Source organism: Myiozetetes cayanensis, unplaced genomic scaffold, assembly GCF_022539395.1.
Source record: "Myiozetetes cayanensis isolate MyiCay16 unplaced genomic scaffold, myiCay2020 scf119, whole genome shotgun sequence".
Taxonomy (NCBI): domain Eukaryota; kingdom Metazoa; phylum Chordata; class Aves; order Passeriformes; family Tyrannidae; genus Myiozetetes; species Myiozetetes cayanensis.
The window spans coordinates 7,779-28,394 of record NW_026086815.1 but is presented as its reverse complement, the minus strand read 5'-3'; the positions used below and the strand labels follow the sequence as shown (position 1 = coordinate 28,394).

Genomic DNA, 20,616 nt, shown 5'->3' with positions numbered 1-20,616 from the left:
CCCCGGCTCCGGGGGCAGGGCCCACAGCGGGCCCGCCCCGGCCACACACCGAGAGGTGTGGGGAGAGAGGGGGGTGTGAGGGGGAAAGGGGGGAACCCGCCTCTTCCCGACCCCCAGCCCTCTTTTCCTGACCCCCATCCCCTCTTTTCCTGACCTCCATCCCCTCTTTTCCTGACCCCCATTCCTTCTTTTCCTGACTCCCATTCCCTCTTTTCCTGACCCCCATTCCCCTTTTCCTGACCCCCATTCCCTCTTTTTCCAATTTCCATCCCCCTTTTCCCGACTTCCATCCCCCTCTTTCCCAACTCCCACCCTCCTTTTCCTGAGCCCCATCCCTCTTTTCCCGATTTCCATTCCCTCTTTTCCCGACTCCCATCCCTCTTTTCCCAACCCCAATCCTCCCTTTCCCTGACTCCCATCCCTCTTTTCCTGACCCCCATCCCCTCTTTTCCTGACTTCCATCCCTCTTTTCCCAACCCCAATCCCCCCTTTCCCAACTTCCATCCCTCTTTTCCTGACCCCCATCCCCTCTTTTCCCGATTTCCACCCCTCTCTTCCTGACCCCCATTCCCTCTTTTCCCGACTCCCATCCCCTCTTTTCCCAACTTCCATTCCCCTTTTCCCGACTTCCATCCCTCTTTTCCCAACCCCAATCCCCCCTTTCTCAACTTCCATCCCTCTTTTCCTGACTCCCATCCCTCTTTCCCTGGCCCCCATCCCCTCTTTCCCAACTTCCATCCCTCTTTTCCTGACCCCCATCCCCCTTTTCCTGACCCCCATTCCTTCTTTTCCCGACTCCCACCCCTCTTTTCCTTACCCCCATTCCTTCTTTTCCCGATTTCCATTCCCTCTTTTCCCAACCCCAATCCCCCCTTTCTCAACTTCCATCCCTCTTTTCCTGACTCCCATCCCTCTTTTCCTGACCCCCATCCCCTCTTTTCCCGACTTCCATCCCTCTTTCCCCAACTTCCCTCTTTCCCCAACCCCCATCCCCCTTTTCCTGACTCCCATCCCCTCTTTTCCTGACTCCCATCCTCTTTCCCCAACTCTCCCATCCCCTTTTCCCGACCCCCACCCTCCTTTTTCCTGCCCCCACCCCCCTGCCCACCTCCCCTCGGTCGATGCCATTCTCACCCCTCCTCCTTTCCCACAGGAAACCCCGCTTAGAAATCCGCTTTTATTTGGCTCGGGAGGCCCCCGGAGAACAGGGAACCTGCCTGGGAATTCCCGGGATTTCCCGGCACAGCAGGGAGCAGGGAGCACCCCTGGGTGCCTTCCCAAGCATCCCTGCACAGCAGTGGTTGGATCCCTTTGGAAAAGGAGGAGGAAAAGGAGGAGAAGGAGGGTCCAAACCCCAGGGATTGGAATCCTTTGGAATAATCAGGAAAAAAAAAAAACCGTGGAGAGAAAAGTGCAATCCAAGGCAGGGAGAGGAGGAGCAAGGACAAAGGGAGAGACCCTTTGTCTTTTGGGATCCCCTTGGAGCTGGGAATGCTGGGATGGGGAGAGCCAGGGGATCCTGGGGGTCTCCCTGAGGATCCCAAAGGTCTCTCTGGGTATCCCAAAGGTCTCCCTGGGCATCCTGGGGGTATCCCAGAGGATCCTGGGGGTCTCCTGGGGATCCTGGGGGTCTCCCTGAGGATCCCAGGGGTCTCCCAAAGAATCCCAGGGGTGTCCCAGGGTGTTCCTGTGGATCCTGGAGGTCTCCCTGAGGATCCCGGAGGTCTCTCTGGGGATCCTAGGGGTCTCCCTGAGGATCCCAGGGGTCTCCCTGGGGACCTGGGGGTGTTCCTGTGGATCCCGGGGGTCTCCCTGAGGATCCCAGGGGTGTCCCAGGGTGTTCCTGTGGATCCTGGGGGTCTCCATGGGCATCCTGGGGGTCTCCCTGAGGATCCTGGGGCTCTCCCTGGGGATCCCAAAGGTCTCCCTGGGCATCCTGGGGGTCTCCCTGGGCATCCTGGGGTCTCCTGGGCATCCTGGGGGTCTCCTGGGGGGTCTCCTGGGGATCCCAAGGGTCTCCCTGGGCATCCTGGGGGTTTCCCTGAGTATCCTGGTGCTCTCTCTGCAGATCCTGGGGGTGTCCCTGTAGATCCTGGGGGTGTCCCTGCAGATCCTGGGGGTGTCCCTGCAGATCCTGGGGTGTCCCAGGGAATCCTGGGGGTGTCCCAGAGAATCCTGGGGGTGTCCCAGGGAATCCTGGGGGTCTCCTAGGGAATCCTGGGGGTGTCCCAGAGAATCCTGGGGGTGTCCCTGTAGATCCTGGGGTGTCCCTGCAGATCCTGGGGGTGTCCCTGCAGATCCTGGGGGTCTCCCAGGGGTCACCCTGGGGGTGTCCCTGTAGATCCTGGGGTGTCCCAGGGAATCCTGGGGGTGTCCCAGAGAATCCTGGGGGTGTCCCAGGGAATCCTGGGGGTGTCCCAGGGAATCCTGGGGGTGTCCCAGAGAATCCTGGGGGTGTCCCTGCAGATCCTGGGGTGTCCCTGCAGATCCTGGGGGTGTCCCAGGGAATCCTGGGGGTGTCCCTGTAGATCCTGGGGTGTCCCTGTAGATCCTGGGGGTGTCTCTGCAGATCCTGGGGGTGTCCCAGGGAATCCTGGGGGTCTCCCAGAGGTCACCCTGGGGGTGTCCCCGGGGTGTCCCCTCAGTTGATGGGCTCGTACTCGGAGTAGCGTCTCCTCCGGGCCAGCAGGACGAGGCCGGAGCCCCCCAGGAGCAGGACCAGGGGGGTGCCCAGGGCCACAGCCATGATGGAGATGATCAGGGGGGAGAAGGAGTCCCTGGGGGGCTCCCCAAAGCCCACCAGCACCGACCTGGGGGGTGGGAGGGGGAGGAATCAGCCCCCCTGAGCCCACTCAGACCACCCCTGCATCCCTGAGGGCCCCCTGCACCCATCAGTGCCCAGACCCACCCCAAACCCCCCCTGTACCCCATCAGTGCCCAGGACCACCCCCTGACCCCCCTGCACCCCATCAGTGCCCAGGACCACCCCCTGAGCCCCCTGCACCCCATCAGTGCCCAGGACCACCCCCTAACCCCCCTGCACCCCATCAGTGCCCAGGACCCTCCCCCTGAGCCCCCCCTGCAGCCCATCAGTGCCCAGGACCACCCTCTAACCCCCTGCCCCCATCAGTGCCCAGACCCACCCCAAACCCCCTGTACCCCCATCAGTGCCCAGGACCCTCCCCTGACCCCCCTGCAGCCCATCAGTGCCCAGGACCACCCTCTGAGCCCCCTGCCCTCATCAGTGCCCAGGACCCTCCCTGTGAGCCTCCTGCCCCCCATCAGTGCCCAGGACCACTCCCTGAGCCCCTCAGCCCCCTGAGCCCCCTGCACCCCATCAGTGTCCAGGACCACTCCCTGAGCCCCCTCAGCCTCCCTGACCCCCTGCCCCCCATCAGTGTCCAGGACCACCCCTCAGCCCCCTGCACCCCATCAGTGCCCAGACCCACCCCAAACCCCCTGCACCCCCATCAGTGCCCAGACCCACCCCAAACCCCCTGCACCCCATCAGTGCCCAGGACCACCCTCAGCCCCCTGCCCCCATCAGTGCCCAGGACCCTCCCCTGACCCCCTCAGCCCCCCTGTACCTCCATCAGTGCCCAGGACCACCCCTGAGCCCCCTCAGCCCCTGAGCCCCCTCAGCCCCCTGCACCCCATCAGTGCCCAGGACCACCCCTGAGCCCCCTGCACCCCATTAATGCCCAGACCCACTCCCTGACCCCCTGCTCCCCATCAGTGCCCAGGACCCTCCCCTGAGCCCCCTCAGCCCCCTGAGCCCCCTCAGATCCCCCTGCACCCCATCAGTGCCCAGGACCACCCCCTGAGCCCCTCTGCCCCCTGAGCCCCCTGCACCCCATCAGTGCCCAGACCCATCCCCTGACCCCCTGAGCCCCCTGCCCCCTATCAATGCCCAGACCCACCCCAAACCCCTCCCTGTCCCCCATCAGTGCCCAGACCCACCCTAAACCCCCAGCCCCCATCAGTGCCCAGACCCACCCCCAAAACCCCTGCCCCCCATCAGTGCCCAGGACCACCCCAAACCCCCTGCCCCCATCAATGCCCAGGACCACCCCCTGAGCCCCCTCAGATCCCCCTGCCCCCATCAATGCCCAGACACACCCCAAACCCCCCAGCCCCCATCAGTGCCCAGACCCACCCCCTGAGCTCCCTTAGATCCCCAGCCCCCCATCAGTGCCCAGACCCACCCCTGACCCCTGCACTCCCATCAGTGCCCAGGACCACCCCCTGAGCCCTCCCCTGCCCCCATTAATGCCCAGACCCACCCCAACCCCCCAGCCCCCTATCAGTGCCCAGGACCACCCCCTGAGCCCCCTCAGCCCCCTGAGCCCCCCCTGCCCCCCATCAGTGCCCAGGACCACCCCAAACTCCCCTGCTCCCCATCAGTGCCCAGGACCACCCCCTGAGCCCCCTGTACCCCATCACTGCCCAGGCCCACCCCAAACCCCCTGCCCCCATCAGTACCCAGGACCACCCCTGAGCCCCCTCAGCCCCCTGTACCCCATCAGTGCCCAGGACCACCCCCTAAGTCCTCTCAGCCCCCTGCCCCCCATCAGTGCCCAGGACCACCCTCAGGCCCCCTGCCCCCCATCAGTGCCCAGGACCACCCCAAACCCCCTGCCCCCATTAATACCCAGACCCACCCCAAACCCCCTGCACCCCATCAGTGCCCAGGACCACCCCAAACCCCCTGCCCCCCATCAGTGCCCAGGCCCACCCCAAACCCCCTGCACCCCATCATTGCCCAGGACCACCCCAAACCCCCCAGCCCCCCATCATTGCCCAGGACCACCCCAAACCCCCTGCACCCCATCAGTGCCCAGGACCACCCCCAAACCCCCTGCACCCCATCAGTGCCCAGGCCCACCCCAAACCCCCTGCACCCCCATCATTGCCCAGGACCACCCCAAACCCCCCAGCCCCCCATCATTGCCCAGGACCACCCCAAACCCCCTGCCCCCCATCAGTGCCCAGACCCACCCCAAACCCCCTGCACTCCCATCAGTGCCCAGGACCACCCCTGAGCCCCCTGCACCCATCAGTGCCCAGACCCACCCCAAACCCCCTGCACTCCCATCAGTGTCCAGGACCCTCCCCTGAGCCTCCCTGCACCCATCAGTACCCAGGACCACCCCAAACCCCCTACACCCCATCAGTGCCCAGGACCACCCCCAGGCCCCCTGCCCCCCCATCAGTGCCCAGGACCACCCCCAGGCCCCCTGCACCCCCATCAGTGCCCAGGACCACCCTCTGAGCCCCTCAGCCCCCTGAGCCCTCTGAGCCCCCTGCACCCCATCAGTGCCCAGGACCACCCTCTGAGCCCCCTGCCCCCATCAGTGCCCAGGACCCTCCCCTGACCCCCTGCCCCCATCAGTGCCCAGGACCACCCTCTGACCCCTGCACCCATCAGTGCCCAGGACCACCCTCTGACCCCCTGCACCCATCAGTGCCCAGGACCACCCCCTGAGCCCCCTGCACCCATCAGTGCCCAGGACCCTCCCCTGACCCCCCTGCCCCCTATCAGTGCCCAGACCCACCCCAAACGCCCCCTGCCCCCATCAGTGCCCAGGACCCTCTCCTGCCCCCCCATCAGTGCCCAGACCCACCCCAAACCCCCTGCCCCCCATTAATGCCCAGGACCACCCCCTCAGCCCCTGCACCCCATCAGTGCCCAGGACCACCCCCTGAGCCCCCTCAGCCCCCATGAGTGCCCAGACCCACCCCAATCCCCCTCCCTGCCCCCCGTGCCGTCCCCGCTGACCAGCGCAGGAATCTCCTCTCCCTGTACACGTCCCCATCGCCGGCCCCGGCCCCGAAGGACACGTTGAGGGCGCTGAACCCCAGCGGGGTGCCCGGCCCGGCCCCGAAATAGGCCCTGGCCAGGGTGGGCAGGGGCTGGGGGGCCCAGAGCCCCTCCCGCAGCCCCCCGGCCCCGCAGCGCATCCCGTCCTGGCGCCGGGGGCTGCTCGAGCCGTAGGCCACGGCTCTCCACTGCAGGAAGCTGAGCACGGTGCCAGGGGGGGAAACGGAGCCCTTGGAGCGGGATTCAGAACCATTGGAGTGGGATTCGGAGCCGATGGATTGGGATTCGGAGCCGTTGGGTCGGGATTCGGCCACCAGGGACAGCGTCTGCGGAGGGAATGGGGAAGGGAGGGTGAGGGGTCGTGGGGTGGTCACATCATTCAGGGAAGGGTCTGGAGAATGCTCGGAGGGAGGGAGAGCCCAGGAGAACATCCCCAAACCCCACAGGTCCTGCTGACCCCAAAGCAGGTGAGGACACTGCCCTAAAACACCCCCACAGCTCCTGGATGTGCAGACCCCAAAGCAGCTCCAAGACGCTGCCCTAAAACCCCCCTGGAGACCCCAAAGCAAAGACATTGCCCTAAAACCCCCACAGTCCCCTGCAGACCCCAAAGCAAAGGCACTGACCTAAAATCCCCCACAGTCCCCTGGAGACCCCAAAGCAAAGACACTGCCCTAAAACCCTCGGGAGACCCCAAAGCAAAGACACTGCCCTAAAACCCCCTGGAGACCCCAAAGCAAAGACACTGCCCTAAAACCCCCTGGAGACCCCAAAGCAAAGACACTGCCCTAAAACCCCTGAGACCCTAAAACAGACAAGGACACTGCCCTAAACCCCTGAGACCCCAAAACAGACAAGGACACTGCCCTAAAACCCCCTGGAGACCCCAAAGCAGACAAAGACACTCCCTAAAACCCCCCTGGAGACCCCAAAGCAAAGACACTGCCCTAAAACCCCCTGGAGACCCCAAAGCAAAGACACTGCCCTAAAACCCCCCTGGAGACCCCAAAGCAAAGACACTGCCCTAAAACCCCCTGGAGACCCCAAAGCAGATAAAGACACTGCCCTAAAACCCCCTGCAGACCCCAAAACAGACAAGGACACTGCCCTAAAACCCCCTGGAGACCCCAAAACAAAGGCACTGCCCTAAAACCCCCCTGGAGACCCCAAAGCAGCCAAAGACACTGCCCTAAACCCCTGGAGACCCCAAAGCAAAGACACTGCCCTAAAACCCCCCTGGAGACCCCAAAGCAAAGACACTGCCCTAAACCCCCCTGGAGACCCCAAAGCAAAGACACTGCCCTAAAACCCCCTGGAGACCCCAAAGCAGACAAAGACACTGCCCTAAACCCCTGCAGACCCCAAAACAGACAAAGACACTGCCCTAAAACCCCCCTGCAGACCCCAAAACAAAGGCACTGCCCTAAAACCCCCTGGAGACCCTAAACAGACAAAGACACTGCCCTAAAACCCCCTGAGACCCTCAAAGCAAAGACACTGCCCTAAACCCCTGAGACCCCAAAACAAAGACATTGCCCTAAAACCCCCTGGAGACCCCAAAACAAAGACACTGCCCTAAAACCCCCTGGAGACCCCAAAGCAAAGACACTGCCCTAAAAGCCCCCAACAGTACCCTCCTGCAGACCCCAAAGCAAAGACACTGGGCCCTAAAACCCCCAGCAGTACCCCTGGAGACCCCAGACAAGGACACTGCCCTAAAACCCCCCTGCAGACCCCAAAGCAGACAAGGACACTGCCCTAAAAACCCCTGGAGACCCCAAAACAGACAAGGACACTGCCCTAAAACCCCCCTGGAGACCCCAAAGCAGACAAAGACACTGCCCTAAAACCCCCTGGAGACCCCAAAGCAGACAAGGACACTCCCTAAAACCCCCTGGAGACCCCAAAACAAAGGCACTGCCCTAAAACCCCATGGAGACCCCAAAACAGACAAGGACACTGCCCTAAAACCCCCTGGAGACCCCAAAGCAGACAAGGACACTGCCCTAAAACCCCCCTGAAGACCCCAAAGCAGACAAGGACACTGCCCTAAAACCCCCCTGCAGACCCCAAAGCACCTCAAGGCCCTTGTCTGGGCTTTGATTTAAGTGCTGTTGTTTCATCTCACCTGGCCTTGAGCGCTGGGAATTTACCGGGCCCTGATTTAAAGTGTCGATGGTTCATTAGGGCCTTGATTTAATTGTTGCTGTGGATTTCTCTGGCCCTGATTTCAGTGTTGGTGTGGATTTATTTGATTTAAGTGTTGGTGTGGATTTATCTGGCCCTGATTTCAGTGTCAGTGTGGATTTATTTGATGTAGGTGTTGGTGTGGATTTATTTAAGTGCTGGTGTGGATCTATTTGATTTAAGTGCTGGTGTGGATTTATTTGATTTAAATGTTGGTGTGGATTTCTCTGGCCCTGATTTAAGTGGTGGTGTGGATTTATTTTATTTAAGTGTTGGTGTGGATTTATTTGATTCAAGGTGTTGAGTGTGGATTTCTCTGGCCCTGATTTGAGTGTTGGTGTGGATTTATTTGATTTAAGGTGTTGGTGTGGATTTATTTGATTTCAGTGCTGGTGTGGATTTATCTGACCCTGATTTTGGTGTGGATTTCTCTGACCCTGATTTTGGTGTTGGTGTGGATTTACCCACTCTTGATTCAAGGTGTTGGTGTGGATTTCTCTGGCCCTGATTTGAGTGTTGGTGTGGATTTCTCTGACCCCGATTCCAGTGTTGGTGTGGATTTATTTGATTTAAGTGTTGGTGTGGATTTATTTAAGTGCTGGTGTGGATTTATCTGATTTAAGTGCTGGTGTGGATTTATCTGACCCTGATTTGAGTGTTGGTGTGGATTTATTTGACCCCAATTCCAGTGTTGGTGTGGATTTATTTGATTCCAGTGTTGGTGTGGATTTATCTGGCCCTGATTCCAGTGTTGGTGTGGATTTATCTGACCCTGATTTGAGTACTGTTGTGGATTTCTCTGGCCCTGATTTAAGGTGTTGGTGTGGATTTATTTCAGTGTTGGTGTGGATTTATCTGACCCTGATTCCAGTGTCAGTGTGGATTTATTTAAGTGTTGGTGTGGATTTCTCTGGCCCTGATTCCAGTATCAGTGTGGATTTATTTAAGTGTCGGTGTGGATTTATCCAGCCCTGATTTGAGTGTCGGTGTGGATTTATCTGCTCTTGATTCAAGGTGTTGGTGTGGATTTATTTGATTTAACTGTTGGTGTGGATTTATCTGATTTAAGTGTTGGTGTGGATTTATCTGGCCCTGATTTAAGGTGTTGGTGTGGATTTATCTGATTTAAGTGTTGGTGTGGATTTCTCTGGCCCTGATTTCAGTGTTGGTGTGGATTTATTTAAGTGTTGGTGTGGATTTATCTGGCTCTGATTTAGGTGTTGGTGTGGATTTATCTCATTTAGGTGTTGGTGTGGATTTATCTGACCCTGATTTGAGTGTTTGTGTGGATTTATCCGGCCAAGATTTAACTCTCAGTGTGGATTTCTCTGATTTAGGTGTCAGTGTGGATTTCTCTGGCCCCTATTCCAGTGTCAGTGTGGATTTCTCTGGCCCCTATTCCAGTGTCAGTGTGGATTTCTCTGGCCCCTATTCCAGTGTCAGTGTGGATTTCTCTGATTTAGGTGTCAGTGTGGATTTCTCTGGCTCTGATTTAACTGTCAGTGTGGATTTCTCTGATTGATTTAACTGTCAGTGTGGATTTCTCTGATTGATTTAACTCTCAGTGTGGATTTCTCTGATTTAGGTGTCAGTGTGGATTTCTCTGGCCCCTATTCCAGTGTCAGTGTGGATTTCTCTGGCCCCTATTTAACTGTCAGTGTGGATTTCTCTGATTGATTTAACTCTCAGTGTGGGTTTCTCCTCTCTGGGCTCACCTGGAACACCCCAGGGGCGAACTCATCGTCGAGGTCCCTCCGTGGCCGCAGCGCCCGCGCCGCCCCCGGCGCCTCCAGCGCCGCCAGCTCGAGCAGGAATCGGGAGCTGTTCCCACGGGGAGCCACCCCCTGCAGCAGCAGCTCCAGCCCACAGCTCCCTGGAACACGGGGCAGCCCCGGGGGACATCGGCTCGGCCCAGGGACGGGAATGCTGTGACCTGAGGGGATATCCCAAAATCAGCCCCAGGATGGGAATGCTGTGACCTACAGGGATATCCCAAAATCAGCCCCGGGGGGACATCGGCACGGCCCCGGGATGGGAACGCTGTGACCTAAAGGGATATCCCAAAATCAGCCCCGGGGGGACATCGGCACGGCCCCCAGATGGGAATGCTGTGACCTAAAGGGATATCCCAAAATCAGCCCCGGGGGGACATCGGCACGGCCCCGGGATGGGAACGCTGTGACCTGGGGGGACATCCCAAAATCAGCCCCAGGATGGGAATGCTGTGACCTAAAGGGATATCCCAAAATCAGCCCCAGGATGGGAATGCTGTGACCTAAAGGGATATCCTAAAATCAGCCCCGGGGGGACATCGGCACGGCCCCAGGATGGGAATGCTGTGACCTAAAGGGATATCCTAAAATCAGCCCCAGGATGGGAATGCTGTGACCTAAAGGGATATCCCAAAATCAGCCCCGGGATGGGAATGCTGTGACCTAAAGGGATATCCCAAATCAGCCCCGGGGGGACATCGGCACGGCCCCGGGATGGGAATGCTGTCACCTACAGGGATATCCTAAAATCAGGGGACATCCCAAAATCAGCCCCGGGGGGACATCCCAAAATCAGCCCCGGGGGGACATCGGCTCGGCCCCGGGATGGGAATGCTGTGACCTAAAGGGATATCCTAAAATCAGCCCCAGGATGGGAATGCTGTGACCTAAAGGGATATCCTAAAATCAGGGGACACCCCAAAATCAGCCTCGGGGGGACATCGGCACGGCCCCGGGACGGGAATGCTGTGACCTGAGGGGACATCCCAAAATCAGGGGATATCCTAAAATCAGCCCCGGGGGGACATCGGCTCGGCCCAGGGATGGGAATGCTGTGACCTAAAGGGATATCCTAAAATCAGCCCCAGGATGGGAATGCTGTCACCTGGGGGGACATCCCAAAATCAGCCCCGGGGGAACATCGGCTCGGCCCCGGGATGGGAATGCTGTGACCTAAAGGGATATCCCAAAATCAGGGGACATCCCAAAATCAGGGGACATCCCAAAATCAGGGGACATCCCAAAATCAGCCCCGGGGGGACATCGGCTCGGCCCAGGGATGGGAATGCTGTGACCTAAAGGGATATCCCAAAATCAGGGGACATCCCAAAATCAGCCTCGGGGGAACCCTGGCACGGCCCCGGGATGGGAATGCTGTGATCTAAAGGGATATCCCAAATCAGCCCCGGGGGACATCGGCACGGCCCCGGGATGGGAATGCTGTGACCTAAAGGGATATCCCAAAATCAGCCCCGGGGGACATCGGCACGGCCCCGGGATGGGAATGCTGTGACCTAAAGGGATATCCCAAATCAGCCCCGGGGGGACATCGGCACGGCCCCGGGATGGGAACGCTGTGACCTAAAGGGATATCCTAAAATCAGGGGACACCCAAAATCAGCCCCGGGGGGACATCGGCTCGGCCCCGGGACGGGAATGCTGTGACCTAAAGGGACATCCCAAAATCAGCCCCGAGGGAACACTGGCACGGCCCCGGGATGGGAACGCTGTGACCTGGGGGGATATCCTAAAATCAGCCCCGGGATGGGAACGCTGTCACCTAAAGGGATATCCTAAAATCAGGGGACATCCTAAAATCAGCCCGGGGGGACATCGGCTCGGCCCCGGGATGGGAACGCTGTGACCTAAAGGGATATCCTAAAATCAGTGAGGGACATTCCAAAATCAGCCCCGGGGGGACATCGGCTCGGCCCAGGGATGGGAACGCTGTGACCTAAAGGGATATCCCAAAATCAGTGAGGGACACCCCAAAATCAGTGAGGGACACCGGCTCGGCCCAGGGATGGGAACGCTGTGACCTAAAGGGATATCCCAAAATCAGTGAGGGACACCCCAAAATCAGTGAGGGACACCGGCTCGGCCCAGGGATGGGAATGCTGTGACCTAAAGGGATATCCTAAAATCAGTGAGGGACACCGGCACGGCCCCGGGATGGGAATGCTGTGACCTGGGGGGATATCTTAAAATCAGGGGACACCCCAAAATCAGGGGACATCCCAAAATCAGGGGACACCCCAAAATCAGGGGACAACAGAGTCAGGGAGGGACCCCAGCATGGCCAGAGGATGGGAATGCTGTGACCTAGGGGGACATCCCAAAATCAGGGGACATCCCAAAATCAGGGGACATCAGAGTCAGGGAGGGACCCCCAGAGTCAGGGCACACCCTGCCATTCCCAGCTCCCCTCTGGAATTCCCTGCCATTCCCATTCCCAATCCCTCTGGAACTCCCTGCCATCCCCATTCCCATTCCCATTCCCTGCCATTCCCATTCCCATTCCCATTCCCATTCCCATTCCCATTCCCATTCCCAATCCCTCTGGGATTCCCTGCCATTCCCATTCCCATTCCCATTCCCATTCCCAATCCCTCTGGGATTCCCTGCCATTCCCATTCCCAATCCCCTCTGGCATCCCCTCCCATTCCCATTCCCAGCTCCCCTCTGGCATTCCCTGCCATTCCCATTCCCATTCCCATCCCCATTCCCATTCCCATTCCCATTCCCAATCCCTCTGGAACTCCCTGCCATTCCCATTCCCAATCCCTCTGGCATTCCCTGCCATTCCCATTTCCATTCCCATTCCCCATTCCCATCCCCATTCCCATTCCCATTCCCATTCCCAATCCCTCTGGGATTCCCTGCCATTCCCATTCCCATTCTCAATCCTTCTGGAACTCCCTGCCATTCCCATTCCCAATCCCAGCTCCCCTCTGGAATTCCCTGCCATTCCCATTCCCAATCCCCCTGGAACTCCCTGCCATTCCCATTCCCATTCCCATTCCCATTCCCATTCCCATTCCCATTCCCATTCCCATTCCCAATCCCCTCTGGCATCCCCTCCCATTCCCATTCCCAGCTCCCCTCTGGCATTCCCTGCCATTCCCATTCCCATTCCCATTCCCATTCCCATTCCCATTCCCAATCCCTCTGGAACTCCCTGCCATTCCCATTCCCAATCCTCTGGCATTCCCTGCCATTCCCATCCCCATTCCCATTCCCATTCCCATTCCCATTCCCAATCCCTCTGGAACTCCCTGCCATTCCCATTCCCATTCCCAATCCCTCTGGGATTCCCTGCCATTCCCATTCCCAGTTCCCCTCTGGAATTCCCTGCCATTCCCATTCCCAATCCCAGCTCCCCTCTGGAATTCCCTGCCATTCCCATTCCCAATCCCAGCTCCCCTCTGGAATTCCCTGCCATTCCCATTCCCAATCCCTCTGGCATTCCCTGCCATTCCCATTCCCATCCCCATTCCCATTCCCATTCCCATTCCCATTCCCATTCCCATCCCCATCCCCATTCCCATCCCCATTCCCATTCCCATTCCCATCCCCATCCCCATTCCCATTCCCATCCCCATTCCCATCCCCATCCCCATTCCCAATCCCAATCCCTCTGGAATTCCCTGCCATCCCCATCCCAATCCCATTCCCACCCCAGGATCACCTGGAATGCGATGGAGCCGTTGGAGAAGGCTCCTCCAGGGTCGTGTTCGGGCGCCCCCCGGAGCTGCCCCCGCAGCGCCCGCGGCTCCAGCGTCGCGTTGGAATCTTCCCAGGAAAAGCCCGACAGGTCGTACGGGGGGAAAAATCCCTCCCCGGGAGCCTTCTCCTCCAGCAGCTGCGGGGCAGGAGGCCAAAAATCCCAACTCAGGCACCCAAAACTTCGGGGTTTTTATTTAGGGGGGGAGTTTGGGGCGGTTTTGGGGGGATTTAGGGAAGATTTGGGGGGATTTGGGGCAGGTTTGGGGGGATTTAGGGCAAGTTTGGTGTGATTCAGGGCAGGTTTGGGGTGATTTAGAGCGAGTTTGGAGCAGGTTTGGGGGGATTTAGAGCAGGTTTGGGGTGATTTGGGGTGATTTAGGGTGAGTTTGGGGGGATTTAGGGCAGGTTTGGGGGGATTTAGGGCAGGTTTGGGGTGTTTTGGGGTGATTTAGGGCAGGTTTGGGGTGATTTGGGGCAGGTTTGGGGTGATTTAGGGAAGGTTTGGGGTTTGGAGCGTTTTAGGGCAGGTTTGGGGGGATTTAGGGTGATTTAGGGTGAGTTTGGGGTGATTTAGGGCAGGTTTGGGGTGATTTAGGGCAGGTTTGGGGGGATTTAGGGAAGGTTTGGGGGAGGTTTGGGGGGATTTAGGGCAGGTTTGGGGGGATTTAGGGCAGGTTTGGGGTGATTTAGGGCAGGTTTGGGGCAGGTTTGGGGTGATTTAGGGCAGGTTTGGGGGGCAATTTCAGGTAGATTTGGGGGGCAATTTAGGGCAGGTTTGGGGGGCAATTTAGGACAGTTTTGGGGGGCAATTTCGGGCAGGTTTGGGGGCTGATTTAGGGCAGATTTCGGGGATGATTTTGGGCAGGTTTGAGGGGTGATTTAGAGAAGGTTTGGGGCAATTTTGGGCAGGTCTGGGGGGATTTACGGCAGTTTTGGAGGGTGATTTCAGGCAGTTTTGTGGGGCAATTTTGGTCAGTTTTGGGGTGATTTAGGGCAGTTTTGGGGGACAATTTCAGGCAGGTCTGGGGGGTGATTTAGGGCAGGTTTGAGGGATGATTTGGGGCAGGTTTGGGGTGATTTAGGACAAGTTTGGGGTGATTTTGGACAATTTTGGGGGGCAATTTTGGGCAGGTTTGGGGGGCAATTTAGGGCAGGTTTGGGGGACAATTTCAGTCAGGTTTGAGAGGCGATTTAGGGCAGGTTTGAGGGATCATTTTGGGCAGGTTTGAGGGATGATTTTGGGCAGGTTTGGGGTGATTTAGGGCAGATTTGGGGAGTGATTTAGGGCAGATTTGGGGATTGACTTAGGGTAGATCTGGGGGGTGATTTCAGGCAGGTTTGGGGGGTGATTTCAGGCAGGTTTGGGGTCTGATTTATGGCAATTTCCGGGATGATTTCAGGCAGTTTTGGGGTGATTTAGGACAGTTTTGGGGGGGTGATTTAGGACAAGTTTGGGGTGATTTAGGGCAGTTTTGGGGGACAATTTCAGGCAGGTCTGGGGGTTGATTTAGGGCAGATTTGGGGGACGATTTAGGACAGTTTTGGGGGCGATTTAGGACAGGTTTGGGGTGATTTAGGGCAGGTTTGGGGGCTGATTTAGGGCAGGTTTGGGGGCTGATTTTGGGCAGTTTTGGGGGGCAATTTCAGACAGATTTGACGGACAGTTTGGGGTGATTTAGGACAAGTTTGGGGTGATTTCAGGCAGTTTTGGGGAGCAATTTTGGTCAGTTTTAGGGGGCAATTTCAGGTAGATTTGGGGGGCAATTTAGGGCAGGTTTGGGGGGCAGTTTTGGGCAAATTTGAGGGACAATTTTGGGCAGGTTTGGGGGGATTTAGGGCAAGTTTGGGGGGCAATTTCAGGTAGATTTGGGGGGCGATTTAGGGAAGGTTTGGGGGGCAGTTTTGGGCAGATTTGAGGGACAATTTTGGGCAGGTTTGGGGTGATTTCGGGCAGGTTTGGGGGGCAATTTCGGGCAGGTTTGGGGTGATTTAGGACAAGTTTGGGGGGACAATTTCAGGCAGGTCTGGGGGGTGATTTAGGGCAGATTTGGGGGCGTTTTCGGGCAGGTTTAGGGTGATTTAGGACAACTTTGGGGGATAATTTCAGGCAGGTCTGGGGGTGATTTAGGACAACTTTGGGGTGATTTCAGGCAGTTTTGAGGGGCAATTTCGGGCAGATTTGGGGGCCGATTTTGGGCAGTTTTAGGGGGCAATTTCAGGCAGGTTTGGGGGGCGATTTGGGGCAGTTTTGGGGGTGATTTAGGACAGTTTTGGGGGTAATTTCAGGTAGATTTGGGGGCAATTTCAGGTAGATTTGGGGGGCGATTTAGGGAAGGTTTGGGGGGCAGTTTTGGGCAGATTTGAGGGACAATTTCAGGCAGGTTTGGGGTGATTTAGGACAAGTTTGGGGTGATTTTGGGCAGGTTTGGGGGGCAATTTCAGGTAGATTTGGGGGTTGATTTAAGGCAGATTTGGGGGACGATTTGGGGCAGTTTTGGGGGGTGATTTAGGACAGTTTTAGGGGGCAATTTCAGGTAGATTTGGGGGGCAATTTAGGGCACGTTTGGGGAGCAGTTTTGGGCAGATTTGAGGGACAATTTCGGGCAGGTTTGGGGTGATTTAGGACAAGTTTGGGGGCCGATTTTGGGCAGGTTTAGGGGGCAATTTCAGGTAGATTTGAGGGGCGATTTTTAGCAGGTTTAGGGCGATTTGGGGCAGATTTGGGGGGTGATTTTGGGCAGGTTTGGGGTGATTTAGGACAAGTTTGGGGGGCAATTTTTGGCAGGTCGGGGGGTGATTTAGGGCTGATTTGGGGGACAATTTTGGGCAGGTTTGGGGTGATTTCAGGCAGTTTTGAGGGGCGATTTGGGGCAGGTTTGGGGGGCAATTTCAGGTAGATTTGGGGGCCGATTTCAGGTAGATTTGGGGGGACGATTTCGGGCAGGTTTGGGGTGATTTAGGACAGTTTTGGGGGACGATTTAGGACAAGTTTGGGGCGCTTTCCGGCCGTTTCGGGGTGATTTCAGGCCATTTTGTGGCGCTTTCCGGCCATTTTGTGGCAATTTCAGGCCACTTTGGGGCAATTTCAGGCCATTTTGGGGCGCTTTCCGGCCGTTTTGGGGTGATTTCAGCCCATTTCAGGGCTCGATCCGGGGCCTCCCCCCCCAAACAAACCCTGGTGAAGACGACGGCGCCGGCGTAGGAGACGCTGCCGGGGGGGAGGATCCTCAGGGCCCCCTCGGGGCTGGGGGACAGCAGGCGGGGCCAGTCGATGTCCAGGCGGCTCTGGGGGCTCCGGGAGGCCACGAGGAGCACGGAGGGGGCCCCCAGGCTGCCCCACACGAAGTGCAGGGTGTCCCCCGGGCCCTCGGCACGCACGTGCAGGACGTTCACCGAGGAGCCGTTCCAGCCCGGATTGAACTCCAGGGACACCTGAGGGGGGATCCAGCTGCAATTCCAGGGTGGGACTGACTCCTTCTCCCTCCCAAAACCCCTGGAAGTGCCTGGAGTTCCCTGTTCATCCCTCTGGAAGTGCCTGGAGTTTCCTGTTTCCCCCTCTGGAATTGCCTGGAATTCCCTGTTTGCCCCCTGGAAGTGCCTGGAGTTCCCTGTTCATCCCTCTGGAAGTGCCTGGAGTTCCCTGTTCATCCCTCTGGAAGTGCCTGGAATTCCCTGTTTCCCCCTCCATCCCCCACTGGGAGTAGCTGGAATTCTCTCTTTGCCCCTCTGAAGTGCCTGGAGTTTCCTGTTTCCCCCTCTGGGAGTGCCTGGAGTTCCCTGTTCATCCCTCTGGAAGTGCCTGGAGTTCCCTGTTCATCCCTCTGGAAGTGCCTGGAGTTCCCTGTTCATCCCTCTGGAAGTGCCTGGAGTTCCCTGTTTCCCCCCTCTGGAAGTGCCTGGAGTTCCCTGTTTGCCCCTCTGGAAGTGCCTGGAGTTCCCTGTTCATCCCCCTGGAAGTGCCTGGAGTTCCCTGTTTGCCCCTCTGGAAGTGCCTGGAGTTCCCTGTTTGCCCCTCTGGAAGTGCCTGGAGTTCCCTGTTCATCCCTCTGGAAGTGCCTGGAGTTCCCTGTTTCCCCCTCTGGAAGTGCCTGGAGTTCCCTGTTTGCCCCTCTGGAAATGCCTGGAATTCTCTGTTTGCCCCTCTGGAAGTGCCTGGAGTTCCCTCTTTGCCCCTCTGGGAGTGCCTGGAGTTCCCTCTTTGTCCCTCTGGAAGTGCCTGGAATTCCCTTCGGCCCCCTCTGGAAGTGCCTGGAATTCCCTGTTTGCCCCTCCATCCCCCACTGGGAGTGCCTGGAGTTCCCTGTTCATCCCTATGGAAGTGCCTGGAGTTCCCTGTTCATCCCTCTGGAAGTGCCTGGAGTTCCCTGTTCCCCCCTATGGAAGTGCCTGGAGTTCCCTGTTCATCCCTCTGGAAGTGCCTGGAGTTCCCTGTTCATCCCTATGGAAGTGCCTGGAGTTCCCTGTTTCCCCTTCTAGAATAACCAGGAATCCCCTGTTTCCCCCCCTGGAAGTGCCTGGAGTTCCCTGTTTCCCCCTCTGGAAGTGCCTGGAGTTCCCTGTTTCCCCCTCTGGGAGTGCCTGGAGTTCCCTGTTCATCCCCCTGGAAGTGCCTGGAGTTCCCTGTTTCCCCTTCTGGAAGTGCCTGGAGTTCCCTGTTTGCCCCTCCATTCCTCTCTGGAAGTGCCTGGAATTCCCCGTTTCCCCCTCCATCCCCCACTGGGAGTAGCTGGAATTCCCTGTTTTCTGCTCTGGAAGTGCCTGGAATTCCCTGTTTCCCCCTCTGGAAGTGCCTGGAATTCCCTTTGGCCCCTCTGGAAGTGCCTGGAGTTCCCTGTTCATCCCTCTGGAAGTGCCTGGAGTTCCCTGTTCATCCCTCTGGAAGTGCCTGGAGTTCCCTGTTTGCCCCTCCACCCCACAGCCCTTCCCAACCCACGTCCCCTTCCCATCCCATCCCATCCCATCCCATCCCATCAATCCCATCCCATCCCATCCCATCAATCCCATCCCATCCCATCCCATCCCATCCCATCAATCCCATCCCATCCCTGTATCCCATCAATCCCATCAATCCCATCCCGATCCCACAGCCGGTCCCCCGGGTGTCCCCCCAAACCCCTCTCACCTTCCTGTCCCCCTCGGTCCCTGCCGGTGCCACCAACGCCGCCAGCAGCGCCACCAGCAGCGCCAGCCCCGCCATGGGGACACCGGGACGGGCCCGGGATGGACCCGGGATGGGCCCGGGATGGACCCGGGACGGACCCGGGATGGACCCGGGATGGACCCGGGATGGACCCGGGATGGACCCGGGACACACCCGGGATGGACCCGGGATGGACCCGGGATGGGCCCGGAATGGACCCGGGATGGACCCGGGATGGACCCGGGACAGGTCCGGGATGGACCCGGGACGGACCCGGGGGCACCGAGCGGGGTCTGATGCGGGACCGCCCCGCACCGACCGCGGGGCTGAGGCGGAACCCACGCCTAGCATCCCGCCCCGGGGTGGCCACGGGACCGGTCACGGGACCGGTCACGGGAACGACGCGGGACCCGCCCCGGGACCTCCCACCCACCCCAAACACCCCGACCCCGGACCCGCCTCCTGGGACCGCCCCCCACCCACCCCAAACCTCACTCCCCACCCTCCACGGGATCCGCCCTGGGACCGGCCCCAGGACCTCCCCCTGGGACCTCCCCACACCCACCCCCAACCCACGACGGGATCCGCCCTGAGACCGCCCTGGGACCGCCCCCACCCAACCCTAACACACCACGGGACCGGAGCCGGGACCTCCCACCCACCCCAACCCTCCACGGGACCGATCACGGGACCGGTCACGGGAACGACGTGGGATCCGCCCCGGGACCGCCCCGGGACCTCCCACCCACCCCAAACCACCCCCACCCACCACGGGACCCACCCTGCAACCCCACGGGAACGATGCGGGACCCGCCCGGGACCTCCCCACCCTCCACGGGATCCGCCCCGGGACCTCCCTCACCCACCCCAACCCACCCCCACCTTCCACGGGACCGATCACGGGGACCGGTCACTGGAACGACGCGGGGACCGCCCCGGGACCGCCCCCACCCACCCCACCCTCCCACGGGACCACCAGGACCTCCCCCACCCACCCCAGCCCGCTCCGGGACCTCCCGGGACCTCCCCACCCCGCACCCACCACGGGAACGATGCAGGACCCTCCCCAGGACCTCCCCACCCACCCCCACCCACCCCCACCCTCCACGGGACCGAGCCGGGACCCCCGGTGTGGCCTTGGGATCGATCCGGGACCGATCCAGGACCGATCGGGCAGGAGAGACCCCCACACACACACACACCCCCAAATTCATCACCCCATGGAAGTGGAGACCCCTCCCCTCCCCCGCATTGCTGGACAGCGGGGACCCCGCGCGGTCACCATGGCAACCGTGGAGACCCCTCCCCACCCATCCCCAGGGGGTTGGAGACCCCCAAGTCTAACAGAGACACCCCCTTTATTCCCAGGGGTTTGGAGACCCCCTTCCATCCCCAGGGGTTTGGAGACCCCCAACTCTTATAGAGACCCCCCAACTCATCCCCAGGGCTTTGGAGACCCCCAAGTCTAACAAAGACCCCCCCTTTATTCCCAGGGGTTTGGAGACCCCCAATCCCATCCCCAAGGCCTTGGAGACCCCTAAGTCTAACAGAGACCCCCAACCCTCACCCTCAGGGCTTTGGAGACCCCCATCCCCAGGGTGTTGGAGACCCCCATGTCTAACAAAGACCCCCAATTCATCCCCAGGGGTTTGGAGACCCCCAAGTGTCACAGAGACCCTCACCCTTCACCCTCAGGGGTTTGAAGACCCCCCAATCCCATTCCCAGGGGTTTGGAGACCCCCAACTCTAACAAAGACCCCCTCAATTCATCCCCAGGGGTTTGCAGACCCCATCCATCCCCAGGGCTTTGGGACCCCCAACTCACAGAGACCCCAATTCAACCTCAGGGGTTTGGAGACTCCCAAGTCTTAACAGAGACCCCCAATCCCATTCCCAAGGCCTTGGAGACCCCCAAGTGTAAGAGAGACCCCCCCCCCTTTATTCCCAGGGGTTTGGAGACCCCCAATCCC

General features: G+C 59.1%; 1 protein-coding gene across 5 annotated transcripts; it reads right to left on the bottom strand.

Moving 5' to 3' along the window:
* Nucleotides 1-1,163: 1,163 nt before the first annotated feature.
* Nucleotides 1,164-18,832, bottom strand: GLMP (glycosylated lysosomal membrane protein). 5 transcript variants are annotated; one of them, XM_050306290.1, is made up of 8 exons: nt 18,629-18,832; nt 16,681-16,938; nt 13,469-13,642; nt 10,587-10,621; nt 9,724-9,907; nt 6,132-6,147; nt 5,780-6,089; nt 1,164-2,810 (listed from the first exon to the last, which is right to left on the bottom strand). In XM_050306290.1, exons 1-8 carry the CDS (start codon nt 18,701-18,703, stop codon nt 2,642-2,644), a joined length of 1,221 nt encoding a protein of 406 aa, XP_050162247.1. In that variant the 5' UTR covers nt 18,704-18,832; the 3' UTR covers nt 1,164-2,641. The 5 variants fall into 5 exon arrangements, with proteins under 5 accessions (XP_050162247.1, XP_050162245.1, XP_050162246.1 ...); XM_050306288.1 differs by lacking the exon at nt 10,587-10,621 and adding an exon at nt 11,040-11,075 and having other exon boundaries at nt 5,780-6,147; nt 9,724-9,906; XM_050306289.1 differs by lacking the exon at nt 10,587-10,621 and adding an exon at nt 10,804-10,839 and having other exon boundaries at nt 5,780-6,147; nt 9,724-9,906.
* Between the last annotated feature and the right edge of the window lie 1,784 nt (nt 18,833-20,616).

Bases quoted from the DNA above. Each gene is read 5' to 3' on its own strand.
- GLMP (XM_050306288.1), bottom strand. From the start codon at position 18,703: ATGGCGGGGCTGGCGCTGCTGGTGGCGCTGCTGGCGGCGTTGGTGGCA. The intron at 16,939-18,628 runs GTGAGAGGGGTT...ATCCCCCCTCAG, and splicing joins GGACCGAGGGGGACAGGAAG to GTGTCCCTGGAGTTCAATCC. The intron at 2,811-5,779 runs GTCAGCGGGGAC...CCCACCCCCCAG, and splicing joins GAGAGGAGATTCCTGCGCTG to GTCGGTGCTGGTGGGCTTTG.